This window comes from Pithys albifrons, chromosome 3 (genome assembly GCF_047495875.1).
Source record: "Pithys albifrons albifrons isolate INPA30051 chromosome 3, PitAlb_v1, whole genome shotgun sequence".
NCBI lineage: Eukaryota > Metazoa > Chordata > Aves > Passeriformes > Thamnophilidae > Pithys > Pithys albifrons.
Window position 1 is genome coordinate 109,753 of NC_092460.1, and position 20,055 is coordinate 129,807.

The 20,055-nt window shown below is 47.5% G+C and overlaps 1 protein-coding gene across 1 annotated transcript; it reads right to left on the reverse strand.

The window, feature by feature from the left end:
- Positions 1 to 9,788: 9,788 nt before the first annotated feature.
- LOC139669192 (PAX3- and PAX7-binding protein 1-like) lies at positions 9,789 to 18,250 on the reverse strand. Its single transcript, XM_071549639.1, has 8 exons — positions 18,069 to 18,250; positions 14,786 to 14,835; positions 13,207 to 13,352; positions 12,939 to 13,060; positions 12,285 to 12,361; positions 11,961 to 12,027; positions 11,564 to 11,710; positions 9,789 to 9,863 (listed from the first exon to the last, which is right to left on the reverse strand). The coding sequence occupies exons 1-8, from the start codon at positions 18,111 to 18,113 to the stop codon at positions 9,789 to 9,791; spliced, it is 729 nt and encodes a 242-aa protein (XP_071405740.1). The 5' UTR covers positions 18,114 to 18,250.
- Between the last annotated feature and the right edge of the window lie 1,805 nt (positions 18,251 to 20,055).

Here is a 20,055-nt window from a genome sequence, read left to right on the forward strand (position 1 = left end):
GTACATGTTAGAATTTTGTGTGATTATACGTTGTGTCATGATACACCTGAATTGCAGAACTAGCACAGATATTCACCTGTTTAAAGAAATGCTGGGGCACTTAAGAAAACCTCAGCACATGCTAAAGCAAATTAAACATGATACTGAAAGCATTGAAACTGTCTCAACCAAAGTTAAACGAGTAAAAACCCACCACTGGTAAAGCATTTTTATAAGCTATTTGCCCACTGCCTCATAAGCTATTTAAGTCCCTGGTACCCCCAGTCATAACTACAGCAACAGCAATACTCTTGCTAGCACTGCTCAGTGTGTAGCTATAGTGCAAATAAAGCAATAAAGACAAAAATTGTAAGTGATACCAGCAATACACATGTATATCAAACCCCAATAGTACTGAAACTGAACAAAAGACTTTGTACACTTTGAAACACTTTGAAACACTGGGGGGACTGAAAGAGAAAAGAGACCAAAAGCCCCTAGTTTTGTGAAATTTCTATTTCTGCTCTGCAAAGTGTTGTTTGCACAGCAAGGCCACTGAACAGCATGAAGTCCTAGAGCCACCATGTTCAAGTACAAATTGTCAGGAGCCCAGTGTAGCAAGGTTAGGAGTCACATATTACACTGACCTAGACATTTCTATAGGATGAGGTGGTAAAGAGCCAGGATTTTGTAGAGTTACAGCCAAGGTTTTACGAGTTTTACAGACCCATGTTGTCATCGAACAAAGAAAGGCAAAAGTCCAGCAGTGATGAAGACGCGTCAAGACCACCCCGAGGGATGAAGTCAGGAGACCCCAACCCAAATTCGAAGCCAAAAGAAAGCTCTGCCCAAGACTCCGCCTAGTCATTAATATGGAAATTAGAAGGTGTTCACTATAGACTTAAGACTATAAAAAAGCTTATTTTCCATAAACAAGCTAGGCAAGTTTTTGCCCAGTATGAACTGCCTTGTCTCCAACGTTGTCAATAAATGCCTTTGCTGATAAAAGTAAAAATTTTCTCTTAGCAGTTATTTTTGTGACATTTTCGCTTATCTGGACTCATCGAGTACTTTTTTGGTTATAATTTTCTTTCATAAAAATCTTTTTTTACTCAACCTGTAGTTTTACTTTGTACAACGAAATCAACTACATGAATGCTAATTCAGCAGAGCCAAGTAACACCCTCTTTCTTTTTAATACTTTAATCTTCTTGCCTGCTCATAAGTTCTCTGCTACAAAAATGCTGCCTATGTGTTTCCTTAAAGTTCTTCTGATTTTCCCCCAAAAATGATCACCCCATGCTAACATCCCTCTAATGTGTTTATTTTGTCCCTGACATTTACCTCATATTTCTCCCAAAACTGATACCTGTAGATTAGCTCATGGTTTACCCTCTCAATAACCCCAGTCAAACAGCCTGCTTTAGTCTAATGCCGAAGTTCAAAACTTTTTACCCTTCCAACTGCACAACATCTACCCTGGGGAACCTTTCAGGGCACCTTTTTCTCACTGTGTCCCTCACACCCCTCAGGGACACAGGAGACGCCTGTTTACCCCTCAGGGTACCCTTTTTCCCCTCACAGATTCTTAGGGGTATGCAGGGGACACCCACCTCCCACTCAGGGACACGCACAGCGACCCGTGTTTCACCCCCCCAAAATGCTCCTCACTCAGCTTTTGTGTCCAACAGCCCACAATCTCCCCCAGACAGACTTCACAAGTTTTTATCCACCTTTTCAAAGCGCCTTTCACCTGCGGCCGCCTCAGGGACCTGTCTGAGGGCTGCGGGAACGGCGGCCCCCGCCCTGCCTGAGGCGGGAAAGGAGCGGGGCCGCCCTGCCTCCCTCAGGGCACCATCACGGACCCCCGGGGACCCCCCTGGCTCCTCAGGGACCCTTCAGGGCACCTTCTTCAAAACCCCTCAAGACATCTCATAATTCACCTCAAAATGTGCTCTATTCAGTTTTTCCCTCAAAGATCGTCAGTCTGTTCTTGGCGTTTTACCTCAATTTTCCCTCAAGACATCCTGTATTTGTAGCTGCGAAGTTCCCTCAGCTTTACCTGTACGAAGTTCTCTGTCTCCTCTGGTGTTCCCCAGCATCTCTACCGACAGACCCTCTGCCTCTGTGCCGTACTGCCTCTCACGCTGCTCCCGAACGCACTCTCCCTCCTGAAAATGCCAAAAATCCGACCTGAGGCGACTCCAAACCCTTTTTTTGAGCCCCTCACAGGTGGGCGGGACTGCGGGGCTGAGGGGAGCGGCGGGACCGCCCCCCGGGCGGGCGGGAAAATGGGACCAGCTACAACAGAGCGGCCCCGCCCGGCCCCGCGTCCCGCTGGGGGCTCCTGGGGCCTCTCGGTGACCACCAGGGGGCGCCTGCGACACACCGGACACCTGCCTGTCCCCTCAGGGACCCCCAGAGAGCCCGCAGTGACACACGGGGCACCCCTGTCTTCTCAGGGACACCCACAGAGCCCGCAGTGACACACGGGGCACCCCTGTCCCCTCAGGGACCCCCACAGAGCCCGCAGTGACACACGGGGCACCCCTGTCCCCTCAGGGACACCCACAGAGCCCTCAGTGACACAAGAGGCACCTGCCTTGTCCTTCGATCCACAGGGCACCCCTGCCCCTTCAGGGACCACCACAGAGCCGGTGGAACCCAGGGGACACCCCCTGTCCTGTCATGGACCCCCACAGAGCCCCGGGAACACACGGGGCACGCCCCCGCTCCTTTTAGTGTCCCACCCCTTACCCTGTGTCCCTTTTTTTTCCTCTCATTCCCTGTCCCCTCTGTCGCACTCCCCTGTCTCTCCTGTCCCCTCTATCACACTCGCTGTGCCCCTCCCTCTCCCTGTCTCCTTCCCAGTCCCTCCCCTGTCTCCTCTCACCCCGGCAGCTCCGGGCGCGGGGCCCAAACAGGAGACGCCTGTTTACCCCTCAGGGTACCCTTTTTCCCCTCACAGATTCTTAGGGGTATGCAGGGGACACCCACCTCCCACTCAGGGACACGCACAGCGACCCGTGTTTCACCCCCCCAAAATGCTCCTCACTCAGCTTTTGTGTCCAACAGCCCACAATCTCCCCCAGACAGACTTCACAAGTTTTTATCCACCTTTTCAAAGCGCCTTTCACCTGCGGCCGCCTCAGGGACCTGTCTGAGGGCTGCGGGAACGGCGGCCCCCGCCCTGCCTGAGGCGGGAAAGGAGCGGGGCCGCCCTGCCTCCCTCAGGGCACCATCACGGACCCCCGGGGACCCCCCTGGCTCCTCAGGGACCCTTCAGGGCACCTTCTTCAAAACCCCTCTGTTATTGTCAAGACATCTCATAATTCACCTCAAAATGTGCTCTATTCAGTTTTTCCCTCAAAGATCGTCAGTCTGTTCTTGGCGTTTTCCCTCAAGACATCCCGTATTTGAAGCTGCAAAGTTCCCTCAGCTTTACCTGTACGAAGTTCTCTGTCTCCTCTGGTGTTCCCCAGCATCTCTACCGACAGACCCTCTGCCTCTGTGCCGTACTGTTTCTCACGCTGCTCCCGAACGCACTCTCCCTCCTGAAAATGCCAAAAATCCGACCTGAGGCGACTCCAAACCCTTTTTTTGAGCCCCTCACGGGTGGGCGGGACTGCGGGGCTGAGGGGAGCGGCGGGACCGCCCCCCGGGCGGGCGGGAAAATGGGACCAGCTGCAACAGAGCGGCCCCGCCCGGCGCCGCGTCCCCCTGGGGACTCCTGCGGCCTCTCGGTGACCACCAGGGGGCGCCTGCGACACACCGGACACCTGCCTGTCCCCTCAGGGACCCCCACAGAGCCCGCAGTGACACACGGGGCATCCCTGTCCCCTCACGGACACCCACAGAGCCCGCAGTGACACACGGGGCACCCCTGTCCCCTCAGGGACCCCCACAGAGCCCTCAGTGACACACGGGGCACTCCTGTCCTTTCAGGGACCCCCACAGAGCCCGCAGTGACACACGGGGCATCCCTGTCCCCTCACGGACACCCACAGAGCCCGCAGTGACACACGGGGCACCCCTGTCCCCTCAGGGACCCCCACAGAGCCCTCAGTGACACACGGGGCACTCCTGTCCTTTCAGGGACCCCCACAGAGCCCGCAGTGACACAAGAGGCACCTGCCTTGTCCCTTCGATCCACAGGGCACCTCTGCTCCCTCAGGGACCCCCACAGAGCCGGTGGAACCCAGGGGGCACCCCATGTCCTGTCATGGACCCCCACAGAGCCCCAGTCCCACCGTGCGTTTTTCCCCACAGCCCCTTTAAGTGTCGTCCTCTCCCATGCACGAAGTCCCCACAGACTTCTCCACAGTGTTCCCCCCTCCCATACCAACCCGTGGGGTTCCCCCGCAGACACCCCCATGGGGTCTCCTCCGTACTCACCCGTGGAGTGTCCCCCATACGTTCCCATGGGGTTACCTCGCAAGTTTCCCCCTCATACCCACCAGTGGGGTCCCCGGGGTTGACCACGCACAGCACGGTGGGGCGGCAGCGGCCCCGCGCGTCCCGCAACTCCCTCCGGGGCACGGCCACATCCAGCGCCCAGCCTCGGGATTCATCCAGAGGGTACGGGATGGCCATGGCCCCTGCCAGCCCCGCGGTTGCCCCGAGGAGGGGAGGTCCGGCACCGGCACCCGGACCCCCCGTGGGCAGCGCCAAGCCGGGATCCGCAACCAAGGGGACCTTGGATCATATCTGCGAAAACCTCCTACCCCAACGGGACCCCAAAATTTGGGTGGCCCCCCACCACCCCATACTCAAACATTTTGATGCTCCCGTACTCCAGGTGGGTATCCCCCCACACCCTGTGCCCACATTTGGCTGCCCCTCGTACCCCGTACCCTACATTGGGTGCCCTCCGTACCCCAGGTGGGTGCCCCCCCGTGCCCGAAGTGGCTTCCCGGGGGCAGTACCATCCCCGTGTCCTTCTCCAGCCCCTACAGAAGCGATCGGGCACCAGGCACAGCTCCTGCAGGGGCACTGGGGGGCACTGCTGGGATCGGGGAGACGGGGGGAAAGGGGAGAACTGCTGGGATAGCGGGGCAAGGGGGGAACGGAACGGGGGGGCACCGGGGCTGGGGCAAAGTGGATGCTTTTTTTTCCAGAGGGTCCACACACACATCTGAGGGTCCCTGGAGAGCCCCCGGCACCAGAGAAGGCACACACACATTGTCCAGTGTCCAGGAAAGCCCCCTGTCCTCCGTGTCCCCTGTCCCCAGAGTGTCCAACACCAAAAGGGGTCCCTACTCCCCCACACTGTTCCGTGGCCCTGAGGTGACTTCTGTCCCCAGGATGACCCCTGTTCCCAGGAGTCCTCATATTCCAAGATCGCCTTAACCTCAGTACCCCGGTTTCCCCAGGACACCCCTCTCCCCGCAGGGCCGTGCATTACTCCACTCTTCCCTCGCCCAGGACATCCCTAGTCCCTTCCCAGGACATTTTCTTTTCCTCCATCTACTCCTTTCCCCTCTATTTACCTGTCCTTCCTGTCCCCCCGTTTTTCCTTTCCTTCCTTGTACCTCTGTCCTCTCTCCTCTCTGTCCCCCCTGCCCCCTAAGTTATCCACCCCTGTCCCATCCTATCCCCCCGTGTCCTCCCAGTCGCCTCTCTATCCTACCCCTTTGTCTCCCCCCATCCGTGTTTCGTCCTTCCCTTCCCCCCGTACCTTTTTCTACCCGTCTCTCCCCCTCTTCCCGCCTTTCATCCCCTGCACCTCCCGTACCGTGTTCCCCTCTATCACACTTTTCCGTCCCCCCGTCCTCTCTGTCCCACCAGCCACTCTCACCCCCTGTATCTCCTCTGTCCCCTCTATCGCACCCACTGCCCCTCTCTCTTCCCCTGTCCCCCCGTCCCGCCCCTGTCCCCGGTCCCGTCCCCTGTCCGCACTCACCGCGGTGCGGCTCCGGGCGCGGGGGAGGATGTGGATGCGGGGGAAGGCGCGGGACCCCCCGGCCAGGCGCTGGCAGCGCGAGCGCGGCACAGGGACCGACTGCCCGTGCAGCCGGGGGACAGTGGGATTGGGATAGTGGGGCTGGGACAATGGGGATGGGCTTGGGATAGGATGGAATGGGGTGGGGTGGGGTCGAATGAGATGGGGTGGGATGGGATTGGGATGGGATGGGGTCGAATGGGTGGGGTAGAAAGGGTTTGGATGGAAGGGAATTAGGTGGATTGGAATTGGATTCAGTTGGCTTGCTTGAATAAAGAGCTGATAAGAGAAGGCTGTTAACACCTCGTCAACACAGCAGGAGGGCAGAAACCTGGGTAAATGGGCAGTCCGAACAGCTTTTGTTTAAATTATCTTCTATAAAATTCTTATATTAGAAAAACTGTGTTAAACCAATAACTGTCTGTAATAGATATTTGAAACCACCTGTATAAAAATCACCCCATTTTTGTACACGGTAGACACGTACTTTGTTTAGGTATGAGCTCCCTGCGTGACTCTCCAGCCATGGGCAAGCTGTAATAAAATTTTGCTTTACCATTAATATCTAGATTTTCTTTAAATCACAGTCCCACCCGTGCGTTTTTCCCACAGCCCCTTTAAGTGTCGTCCTCTCCCATCCATGAAGTCCCCACAGACTTCTCCGCAGTGTTCCCCCCATACAAACCCGTGGGGTTCCCCCGCAGAGCCCCCATGGGGTCCCCTCCATACTCACCCATAAATTTTCTGGGGTACCCCGTGGGTCTGGGCACCCTGTAACTCAAATGGTCACTCCATAGTGCTGGGAACCCCATAACTCAAACAGGCACCCCACAACTCTCTCAGGCACCCCACAGGATGTGCTGGGGCACCCCAAGGGTCTGGGCACCCCATATATGGTTTGGGGTAACCCCAAAACTCTAATGGGCACCTCATAAATAATAAGACACCCCATGGGCATTCTGGGCACCTTAATGGTCTGGGCATCCTATAACTCCAGTGGGCACCCCATAGACTGTGCTGGGCATCCCACGGATCTGGGCATCCCACATATTGTTTGGGGGCACTCCACAGATCACCCAAAACCCAATCCTGGGACGCCCCCAAATCCAACACCCCCTTCATTAGGACCCACTTCCCGAACCGTGCCTGGGTGTCCCCAAACACCCCAAAAGTCACATCCCCACCCCGCAGGACCCTCCCCAAACCCCAGCTCTCCACAAGCCCTGCCCAGGGACACGGAGGTGACATTCCCAGGGCTATTCCCAGTGCTATTTGAGGATCGGGCACCCCCTGTCCTGTGAGAGACCCCCCCAGCGCCCGCAGTGACACACAGGGCCGACATCTCCCTCTCAGGGACCCCCACAAACCAACACAAACGTACCTCACTTCCAAACACGACTGGCTTGTATTTTACTGCATTTTCTTTGGACGACAGCTACTACTGAAATGTTATCCAGGGCTAACTCGGGTAAAGAATCCGTGTAAGTGTCTTAAATGCTTCTCAGCTTGCTGACTTTCTCATGTCTTCAAGAATACTTACTCTTTTACATACTGTGACTACTTATGTGTTAAATTATTTAAGAATAATATATGTGAACACTTCCTCTGCGACGACAGCTGTGTAAGGTAAAATGAAACAACACGTTTCCCAACTAGAAAATTTTAAAGTTTTATCCACCAGAAGATACTTTTGCAGACCTACCACTTTATTCGAAGTGCATTCAGTCCTGTCTTACGAAAATATCTCAAAAGCTTTAGGCTATTAGTCATACACAAGGAGACCTCTTTCCCCCATTCTGCCAGGACAAAGACAGGAGACACAACACTTCACAAGTTACACAGAACTATACAGAGAACTAGAGGTACCACGCCCAGGGACCAAGCGGCAAACGACTGTTTTTGTCTGGCTTTAATGCCTTCATCCCTCTTCTGACAAAAGACAGGGCTTTTTACCAAGAGTTTACGGTGTTTTGCTAAAACTCCAAAGGTGCTTAAGAACTTCTGAGATAAGACAATGAACAATGAACGCACGTTGAGGTCTTTGCCCAGTGCTTAAAAACTAACGAGTTCTTTTGTGAGCCTCTGTACACCTGGCACTCATCATCCCTGCCTCTCCTCCGGGCTATGAAACTTCCCAAAACCAAATGGAATGGCAGGAAAGCTCCGAAATTCCCCCAAAACTCTATTCCTACCTTGGTCTAGTTGCTTTAGCTTCAGCAAAATCCTGTTTCTGACATTTCCAAATAAAAATAAAGTCATTTTCTTCCTGGAGCCCACCTCCAAAATTCAAACGCGACCTTCAGAATAGAACATCCCCATGAATTGCTGCCACAAGCAGTGCCAGGCAGGAGCCGCCCGACCTTTACCTCCCCCACACAGACTGTTTGCTGCCAGCACCAGCAGCTTTTTGGGCTGACATGTGGAAAGTCGGCCGGCACCCACGGAATTGCCTTTGCTCCCTTCCTAAAGGAACAAAGCTTCCCGAGTTGCAGCCCCAACAACTCCTTCACCAGATGAGTTTATTGAAACAACTTTTCAGAGCAGGCATTTCTGAGCGTACTCCATCAATCCCAAGAGTTCAGAAAAAACACTGTCCGCTGTCCAAAGGAACTGTGAATGTTACAAGTGAAATGTTTTTACCATCCTCATTTAAACCATCACATGAGCATAAATGGCATTCCTTATGCAAATTGCAACAGTTCCCCTAAAAATAATTAGGGCACAAACGGAAATAGTTCTTAACCCAAGGCTGTTACAGCTGCCCCATGCCTTGGACCCCAAGACCAAGTCACTACTGTTCTGATATAAATCAACAGATTTTTTAAAAAATGTTTTCTTGTTTCTTTACATTTACCTTTGATCCTTGTTTTTTTAAAAGAACATTCTTATATGGTATTTAGTGGGAAGTGTAACATTTGAATATTTACTAAAATATAAGTACTTCCAAGCTTTTTTCACCTTCATTCTTCTTGACATCTTTAGCCACACTAATCTGAAGAAGCAGGTTCCATGGATTACATTAGAAAACCAACCAACAAAACCCTGAAAACCACCACAACCCCCCCACCCCAAAATGGGACACAAAGTGGATTTGAGCAACTTACGTGTCTGGACTTCAGGAAGTGCTGCCGTCTACACGTGCACCATCAGCACAAGTTCTCATTCTTTGACTGTATTAAAATAATTCAGCATTGAGTTTGGAGTTCCCTTTTGAAAAACAGTCTTCTGAGTTGATATTCTGAATGCAAACCACTTTTTACCTGCTCCACTTGGAGTGCAGCCCAGCTGCTTCTTAAAGGTCAGGTTCCATTTCAATGTGTGCTCTTGAGCTCACAATTTTCACACAGTTGAATGTTTTACCAGTTCCTTTGACCAACAGTACGATCATTTTATTGTCAAAATAAGTAATTTTTAGCAAATGAAAAGCTTAATGCAACAATACATCTTTATACCCAGTGTGAAAGCAACATGATGTTATAAATAATTGCATACAGTGTATTACACAAAGTATATTATACACATGCCATGTAACCATGGAGCAATTAACAGCAGTACAGGACTACTGATCATGGGCACAAAGTATTCTTGTAAACAAGATTTTGAGAAACTTGGAGAAAAAGGTGGCTTCTGGAAAGATGAAAATCTTGGGATTCCATTTTTGTTTTAAATGAAGTCAATGATTTTTATTTTTCAGGGTGCTGTCTATAAGAATGCACTTCATATTAAAACAAAGATCAATACTATACAGTTTAAGAAACTTTACATATGTACATAAATTACACATCAGGAATGGTTTTAAAGCTCAAAATGAGTTGTGGGAAAAGTCTCTTTTCCCTCTATTAAAATCTTTACCTCTTTCACATTGTGATCATTTGCAACTGTCACGTCGTGATCCAGGGCTCGGGTACTCGCCAGGAGCTTTATGACCTGCTGGATGTGCTCCCTAAAAGGAGGGAGGAGAAGTCAGTAAAGGGGTAGAACAATCAATGACATGGATTAATATCCCAACAGAAGGCTACATCATGAAAGCCATATCATAAATATTCCTGCCTCAGATTTATTAGAGTTGCTTAATTAGGGCAACAGCAGCAGATTTGTTTCATGCTGGGAAAAGGCAGGACAGAAGACAGAAATTAAATTAGAACTTCCTATGAAAATAAGGCTAACTGCATGTTTCTCTCCCAATACAAACTTTTACCAAGTTTGTACTTACACCTGGTAAAAAAGGTTCTTTCAAACCTAGACACAGACTACCAAAAGAGAGAGTTCAAAAATTTCAATGAACTTCACACACAAATTGCTACACTGATACACAAGAGTATAACAAGACTGGAAGATTCTTTATTCCTGTGCTGTTGCCAAACCATTACAGGCCAGCAGTGATGTGTCTAATCTGAACTTCTAATTAAGCTGATTATGGGACTCAAGCAAAGTGACTCTTGGATCTAAGGCCAAAAAGTTCATCCAGCTGGTTGTGTAAATGAAATCAGAAGGTTTGTACAGTATAGGAAAGACAGTTTGCAATTCAGAAGCCATTATGCAGGAATCAGCAGGGCTCACAGGGTGAAATAGTCCACATGCAGTAGCTGCAAAATTTGGCAGAATAAAAGGTGGTTTTGTTTGGAAGGGACACCTTCCATAGCCCAGGTTGCTTCGAGCCCCATCCAACCTGACCTTGGACACTTAAAAGGATGGGGCAGCCACAGCTTCCCTGGGCAACCTGTGCCAGTGCCTCACCACCCTCACAGGGAAGAATGTCTTCCTAAAATCCAACCTAAATATCTCCTCTTGCAGTTTAGAACCATTGCCCCTTGAGTGGACATGATCTGCCCATATAAAAAGTCCCTCTCCTTCCATTTTACAAAGCCCCTTAAGAGTCTGTGACACTGAGCAGTGGTACAACAGGTATCATCAGTGTTTCAGTATTTCCAGTAGGTGCTGTGTCCAGACACTTTAAAAATATCCCCATGTACCACACGGTAACATTTTGGAAGTCTCCTTTTAGTTTCCAAAGACACTCCACAGGATGGAGACAGTTACTCATGTTTGCATGTACAGGCAAAATAAAACAAATGACAAGAACTGCAATTGCTTTAACTCAAGGTAATTACCTTGCATTTCTCTTCTCTACATCAGAGCAACCAATGCTGTGTCTGTAAATTGTATCAGCCAGGTGAGCAAGGTATCTACAGGAGTTTTCTAGCTGGGAAATAGTCCTGTCTCCTCTTAGATTACTGAACCACTGTTAGGAAAGCAAGCAATTACCCAGGCAGAACAGGAAAAGAAAGTTAAATACAATGTAAGAAAATTCTTACAAGCTATGTAACATGATTGGGGAAATCTGCCAGCTGAGATTGAGGTGACAAGACCCAACTGAGTGAAAAAATGAGAAAACTACCAAAAAAGTATCCGAAATCCAAGCAGTGTGACACTGAAACCCACAAAATACCTACACGAAATACAGGTATAAGCCAGAGAAGTTTCTTTCTTTAGTTTGTGTGTTAAAAAATACAAAATCTCTTTTTCACTGACACTACAACTTTGGAAATACCAAACCCGAGATTTTATAGGCAACTTCAAGTTTTAACCACATTTTCCTTTAATTGCAATCTGTGATTTTAAACATTGTTTGCTTTTACTTACACTTTGAGCCTTCTTCATGCTGTCCTCTCCATACTCTGAGTTTTGAAAAGCCATAAGAATGTGCCTGTTCAGCAGCCCATCTATGGACAGCTCCTGGAGAGTTTGATTTGAAAGGATCCCATACCACTGGAGAAAGTTTCCTAATAACTGAAAATAGGCATTTCAAGACTTACTGAAACCAGAAAGTTGATCAAACACATCAAACATTTAAAAATATTTAATATTTTAAAATATCTTGCAAACCTATTCAGAATACAGTCTCCCTCACAGTGCATTACCAAAGACTAAGGATCCTCATTTAGAGATTACAGCAGCTTCCATCTACCCTTTTCCACAAATTTGAGAAGTATTTTATTGCTACACTGTCTCAGACCATTTACCAGATGTATTTACTCACCTTACCAGAGGACCAAAACTGACGTTGGAAAAACAAATATGGACCCGAGTTCTTGTTTTCTAAGATGCTGCAAAGTAAAGAGATTTCTTAATGAGCAACCAAGACCACATCTCTGTCTGCAATTTGCTGGTTTCCAGCACACAATTCATTTCCATAAATACTCCCTTCCATCCTTCTTGTCTTTGCTAAATTCTACCAGGAGGATAACAAAAAGATGTCCTGTATCCAGGCACTGAACCACACTGGGAAAAACCCTGTTAACTGTGGACAGAAGGCAGCAACTTGCTAAGGAAAATCTAACACCATAGTTGAAAGTAAACTTACTTTTTTGGATAGAAGGGCATGAATACATCAGCATCTAGTGTTCTCCTCATTCTTAGCAATAATGCCTTCAAAAGCATCTGAAACAGATCATTTTATTTTTAGATGTCCAAGGCACTGCTTAGTAGTTAAAAATCGGAAATTGATTTTTAAAACAATAAAGAACATTTGTGAGCCCAACAGTAAGGGCACACATATTTAAGCACACATCCAGTCTTAAAGGAAGAAGCCTGTAATAATGAAAACATCTGAACTTTGACAGGTTCCATTAAAGCCTGAACTCTTAACATCAGTTGCTGCACTCACAGAAGGCAAAGTAAAACTACCCAATTTCCAGGCACTGCATTTGAAAAGATTGCAGAGATCTTAAGAAAGAAAACACAGTATTTGTAGCAGACCCTTAAAGCAAAACTGGAGACCAACAAGTCTTACATTTGGTGTATCTTTTTATCTCCAGTATCTATTTTGGGGAGGTTTCACTGAGTTCCTTCTCTTAATCTATCACCATACTTGACTGTTCACAACCAAGCTGCCGAGCATCAAATAAACTGAAAACTTCTCTTTCTTCCTCTGTTTTCCAGCATTAAGTATAGTAAAAATATATTCAAATTCCTTAACTTATGCAAAAAACCAACTTATGCAAAAAACCCAACTCACTTGTGTGTTTTTGTTTTCTGCATTCACCACTGAGGGGTATCCATCTACTGGTTTCTGTACAATTGCCACCACTCTACATGTCTGTGTGGTAGAAAAAGGATCCCAGATATTTTCTGAAATCACTGTAAGAGAGTAAAGAATTACCCCACCTTGAACATACTCAAATACAGGTATTGATCATTCATTTATTTACAAAACAGTAAAATCTGAAAGCACAAACAAGCACGAGATTCCACAACCCCTTCCCCACCATTTTCCAAACCTATACCTGTTAATTTAGGAAGAACAACTCGCTCTACAATGGTAGGCAACAGTGAAATATCAGCTTCATCTTTCACTTGCTCCTGCTCTTCACAGTCGTAAAACAGCAAAGGATTCAAACCACAACATTGTTTCAAAATCTCGACACTTGCCCTAATAAGAGAATTTGAGTTAGATACCTAAAAAGAGATTTGAGTCAACACATACAAGAAGCAACATGTATGCAAGGATCATACACTCACAAAACAAACTCTAAAACACTCAACCAGATGAACCAATTCACTCTCTTAGCCCACAGTCACCGATAGAATGAAAACCTAAAATAGCAGAAACCTGATTGTTTTCACAGTTGTTGCCCCACGGATTTTAACTTGTACTTACACCAAAAAGAAAACCCCAGAGATCAGGGTACAATGGGAATTACAGTTCAATTGTGCAGAACTACAAAATTATACTTTCTGGATTCAAAACATCTCTTTATGAGCACCTTGTATTTTTTCTAACTTAACAAAGTGCTTACCAGGACCAGCAACAGTCAGGAGGGAACACAGTTAGACTTGAGAATTCTGTACCATGTCTCTAACTAACCTGAGTTTTGTTTTGTCAGCCTGGAAACTCACTGAGAAATGACAAGGCAGAAGGGACAATGTGCAGAAACGGTTTTAAATTTAATGAGGATATATTTCAGATTTTCCCTGGTTTGATTAATGAAGTAAATCATAATAAATTAACAAATTAATTAAATACTCTGGATTCCCTCTGAAGAGGACTTACACTTCCCTCCCTCTCCAATCAGAGCAGAGGTGACAGAAAACTCCCTTTTAAAAAATTTCTCTTAGTAGTTAAGAAAACACTTCTGAAAAAAAAAAAAAACAAGAAGAGAGCAGGTGTCAAAAGGTACCTGAACTGTTTGTCCTGGTGGCAGCTCATGTAAGCACAACATGCAGGCTGCAGAACGAACATGGGCCAGGATACTGGGCTGCAGCAATGTCTGCTTTTCCCTCGCTCCCCACCTGGTAACTGGGTAATGCAGACTATGAGGGAGACTGGGATACTGCCAGCCAGAGTTCCACAGGGCATGAAGGTGCAGGGGTGTCAGAGACTGAAACGGTTAATGATTTATGCATTCTAAGAAACTTTGCGGGCTTTTGACTTTTGCATTATACCCCTGATGGGCAGTTGGGGCCATCCCTGCAGTGCTCGAGCCCTTTTAAGGTGCAGATAAAGGAATTACAGGAGCAATTAGGAAAAGAACTCCCACAGTCGACTGATGAACGTGAAGCAGTTCGGGGAAAAAGGAAATAAATCTGTTGCTTCACCATTACAAAATGAGGAAGAAAAAAATTAAAAGCTTGCAATGAAAAATTGTGAATTACATCAATTTGGAATACCCCAGACCGGTTGATGTTAACAAACCCCTGTATCCCTCTGAAGAACTAACAGAATTTAAGCAAGGCCATTCAGAGAACATAGTCAAAATACAGCAGTAAGGACCGTGAATCAGAAACGGAATAGCATCAATCACCCCCTGAGGGCAGCTGCCCCCAGCAGTCCAACACTGTGGTCCCCTCAGCCCCACCACAAACCTGTTTAACAGGTCCACAGTGGGCCAGATGTGTTCCTTTTTTACAGAAACCTGCCAGACGAAGAAATGAAACCACATAAAACTACATGAAACCGATAAAACTTTCTACAGCTGCTATGATTGGTTCTCATTGTCCTTTGAGAACATGAAGTAACAACAAGACTGAAAAGTTATGCTGGTTATTTTTCTTTTGGGTTGTTTGCATGTGCTTCGTCTTGAAAATGTTCTGATCCTAACAAATTTCAGTATGTAAAAACCTACCACAAACATTGTGTTTGTGTTCCCCTACTCCCAAAATTGCTTGTTTCATATGAACAACTTGCTAGTAAAATTGTGTAAGATACATGCAAGTTTATTTTGTCCTTTTGGAATATCTCAATTGAGAAACTCAACCAAATGTAACCTGGGAGTTAGTACAAGTATTTAGGCATATTTGGAATCAAACAAATATGCATTACATGCATTTGTCTTTGCCTTAAAAAACAATGCCTACCACATTTGGTTAAATTTAACAAATAGAACTAAATGTAGGCCTAAAGGAGAATATAAGAAAGCCTTTCACCAGCTCCCAAGTAACTCAATGCTTTCTGATAACTTCAAGCATTTGTCTCCCAAGTAACTCTATGTTTTAATGTATAATTTTGCAAGTATTTGTGTGTTTGTAACCTTATTAATGTCACGTGTGCATAATTTCCAGCATTTCTGTATGTTTGTAACTTTTTAATGTTCATTTGTGTTATTAATGTTAAGAAATTTAATTGTAACTACTGAAATCCTTTAATGCCCCTCCACTACCACTCACGGAGCAGAGAAATAAAATTGTTTTCCTTAAGGGGGGGAATCCCGTGCACGGGGGGCTTCCCTTCCTTTCCTTTCCTCTTCTGTCTCCCTGTCCACTATATAAAAATCACCGCCCCCAATGAAGCTTCACCGAGAACGACAAAGAAAAATTGTTATTGAATGCAGACATGGCTGGGTGCTGTCAGACTGACGGTTAATGATTTATGCATTCTAAGAAACTTTGCAGGCTTTTGACTTTTGCATTATACCCCTGATGGGCAGTTGGGGCCATCCCTTCCTGCAGGGCTGAAGAGGCAAGAGGAGCCCTTGCCCTGCCCTCCGGCGAATATGGGGGTTCGCAGAAAACAACCCCCTGCCTCGGAGGGAGGTGCAGAGGGCATGCTGAGGGTAGAAAATGGACTGGTGATTTGGGGAATTTGGGTTCTGTTCTTCGACCCCGCCGACCGCAGGACCGTTGAGATGCAACGCTGGATCCCCGGGCGGTGACTGTGTAACCTTTCCATTCTCACCTTCTCTCACCTCTTCTTTTCCCTGCTGTTCTGGACCCTTCTCCTGTCTTTCTTCCCCCTGTGCATCTTTTCCCCCCCACTAAGGTTATTTTCTATGTCACACTATACGGAATTGTTAAAATAAACACCGATCATATGGTGTCGTTTCACTTTAATCCACCCCAAAGGCAATGATTAAAAACAAACTCGGTTACCCCCGTCCCCTTCCCAGGAGCAGGTCGTGACAACATTATTATAAATAATAACAGCAACACTAAATATGAAGCAGTCAGGGGCACAGGTTTTGCCAAACAGATGAAGGTAATTCAGCTCTACGCTCAAAAGACAACAACAATTCACCATCCTACTGCATCTCATTGAAATAAAAACTGACAATGATTACTTGATTTTTCCCTCCTCCTCCCACCTCCATTTTAGAAAACCTTGTGGTGTCCCGTGGGCTGCTGGTTCTGAATCTGATGGTACCTTTGTCGTGCCAAAAGCAGTGAATTCCAAACATTATCTGGCCAAATAATGTCACAATAAATGAAATGCTCCAGTTGGACTGACCCATCAGCTCCTGCTTTTGCAGCTCACTGTGCAGACAAATACAGCAACAGCCTCCTCCTGAAACAGCAAAACTCTGTGAATGCCCCTAAGAAGCAGGAGATGACAGAAGTCACATCTTACAAGTTCAACGGACTGGAATGCCAGGTGAGGTACAGGGAGGCTGAGAAAGTTTCCAAGTGTAGAATCCTTAAAAACCAACTACCAGCAAAGCAAGGGTATGTTGTAGGAAAGCAACTGCAGCTGCTGCTAATTTAACAACCAGGCTCGTTAATTTGCTGTCAAATGGCTGGGATTGATTTATTTACTAGTGGAGCTAGGTAGGCCAAAAACCCTCCTTCAAACCGAACTGAAATTGTTACACAACTTCTTAATAATATGTTTTCCTGGTTATACAAAATCTGTCAGACTCAGGAGTGTGGCTTCCTCAGTGAACAATCAATGGCAACTAATTAGTCACACTAATCAATCACTTGGATGAACTAACTGGTTCACACTTCCCAGGTTTGTTCACAACACAGTCTTCACTTTACAGGACTGCAGACTGGTCTCTCCCAATTCCAGGGACACTGGACAATTAATATCTACCCCATTAACACCCAGAATGCTTTTCTATTCCCCTCCCACACCCACCGAGCTGGGCAAACAGCAGCTTAAACTGCTTGGTCATTCCGACAGGTTCTATATTTAGAAGCTACTGTGCTACTGTATTCAAGTCAGAAGACAACAGAGAAACAGCCCATGTACTGCCAACTGAATTCCACAGCTCCTGTGTGTGCCTAATATATATATATATATATATATATAAATACAGAAATGGGTAATATATTCAGGAGCTCCTACAATATTTACCACAAAGTAAGTAATCCAACCATTGTGAAAATCTTGAGAAAAAACTAATTATGTTTTTGAGTTGGACATACACATGAAAGAAGGATATTTTCAAGTCTGGGTGTCTCTGAACAGCCACTTTACTTTTACAACTCTTCTCCCTCAGAGCAGAGTAATACCAAGTGACGCCTGGCAGAAGGAAGTCTATAATAATACAGAAGACAAAAGTCTGTCACTGTGTACACAAAACATTCCAGAAACTAACAAGATCATAGTTCAGCCCTTATTTTTGCTAACCTGACATCCAACAAAAGTAAAAAGCAGCATCTGAGTAAACTTGAAATGCCAGAGTATCTACCAAAGTCCTCTAGACAGAAAATCTGCAAGTTTTTAGGCAATCTAAAGTCACTGACCTCGTACACTGTGAAGTTTCTGACAACCAGCTCAGCATGATGAGAAGTTCTTTTCAATCCTGGAATGACCAAACCTTTAGAAGAGTAGTATGTTCTCAGGGTTTGAAAACAGAGGAAAATGTGCTCTTTGGCAGGTACTACGAGACTCGTTTTTTTAAAGAGATGAATGTTTTTGCATCCTTACCTTTTCTCTGAAACACTCAAGCAAGTCTTGGACATTCCCTCGCATTTCCTGCAAAAACTTATGCTGTTCACCAGTACCCCCAAAGACTCTTCTAATCTTTCATTGCCTTGGCAGAGTCCTCTCGGCTTTGCTGACGTTTCTCACATTGCTGCCGATGAGCCTTGTGCATTTCTGTCATGGAGTCCAACCTGAAGGGCAATGGATGAACAGTAAATTTACACCCAAAAGCCTGTCTATTGCAGACCATTGAGATATTAAAGACAGTGCAAGTAGAGCCCATGTATGGGAGATACAGCAAAGACACTTTCTCCAACCTTCGTTTGTCACTTCCCCCCCCTCCATCGACAGCAGGGCCAATGGTTGAAATTCATTTGCCAGACTGTGCTGAGCGCATCGCACCGGCCCCTCCCACAGGTTGTCACACGAGTTGATGGCACACAGAACAGAGCGGACCCTGAAGAAAAGCTGCTGGAAAGGCTGCAGGGAGAGGGAAACTACAGCTCACACAAAGCACTTCTTCCTCTGCTAACGTGATTCACTGTCAGAGGCTGTAACACTGCAAGGGGCACAGACCAATTTCGAAGACATGTAAAGTGCAAGCTGTTGATTACAAATGATTTCTCATTGCAACTCTGTGGTTCATTCCCGACCTTTTGTGTACCTGACAAGCAGATTACAATGGGTAAATTAAAAAACCCCACACCAACAAAACCCTGTATACACTAAAAATTAAATTCTTCATCTACTGAAGGGGAAAACTCTGATTTGTAGTTTAAAAGAATGCAGCTTAATGTGCTGAACACCTCATTGGCCTTTCACTCCTTCACTATAAGACTGTGCAGTGTCCAGAAGATGCAACTCAGATCCCCGAGACCTCCAGGTACCTAAAGGGTCCTACAGGAACCCCCAAGGACCCCCAACACCCCCAGAGATCCAAAGGGACACACGGGAATCCCCAGGGAACAACAGGGACCCCAAGAAACACCCAGGGAACTCCAGGGTCTCCCAGTTCTCAGGAGACCCCCAGGCATCTACAGGGGCACCCAAGAAACCCCCAGGGAACACCATCACCTCCAGGGTCCCAAAGGGACACACAGGGGCCCCCAGGGAACAACAGGGACCCCAAGAACCCACAGAGACCCAGAGGGAACCCAGCACCCAGAGCAGTCCCACAGACCCCCAAGAATTAAAGGGACCCCAAAGATCTGTGGGGACCTTCAGCACCTCCAGGGACACCCAAGAGACCCCCAGGGACTCCCACCATCCCCAGGGACCCTCATGAGACACCCGTGGACCCACAAGGATGCCCAGAGTCCTCCAAAGACCCCTCAGGGACTCCTCACAAACTCGGGGACCCTCAGGCATCTCCTGAGAACCCAGAGATCCTTCAGGGTTCTACAGGGATTCCTGGCAATCAGGGGACCCCCAGGGAACTACAAACACCCTCATGGACCTCCAGGGACCCCCAAGGGACACCCAGGGCCTCCCAGGGATCTGCAGAACACCACCCCCCCCCCATGACCCCCTGGATCCCAAAGAGATACTCAAGGACCTCCAAGGACCCCAATGCTCCCCAACATCCAGGAATACCCAAGACCACCAGAGACCCCCGTGGGACACTCCTGAACCCACAAGGATCCCCAGGGACCCTCAACACTCACAGGGACTGCCAGAGACACCCCAGATATTTACAGGACTCGTGGCACTCAGGGGAGCTCCAGGGAACTACAGGGACATCCAGAACCACCAGACACACCCAGGCGTAAAGGAATCCCCAGAGACCTACGGGGACCCCAAAGGGAGCCCCAGAATAAAGGCTATCACCAGAGACACCCCCAGAGATGTTTGGGGACCCCCAGCACTCCCAGAAACACCCAGGGGACCCCAGGGATCCCAAACATGCCCAGGGACCCTCAGGGACACCCAGGGATCTACAGGGACTTCCCAGCTTCTCCAGGAACCCCCGAGACCTCCAGGGAACACCAAC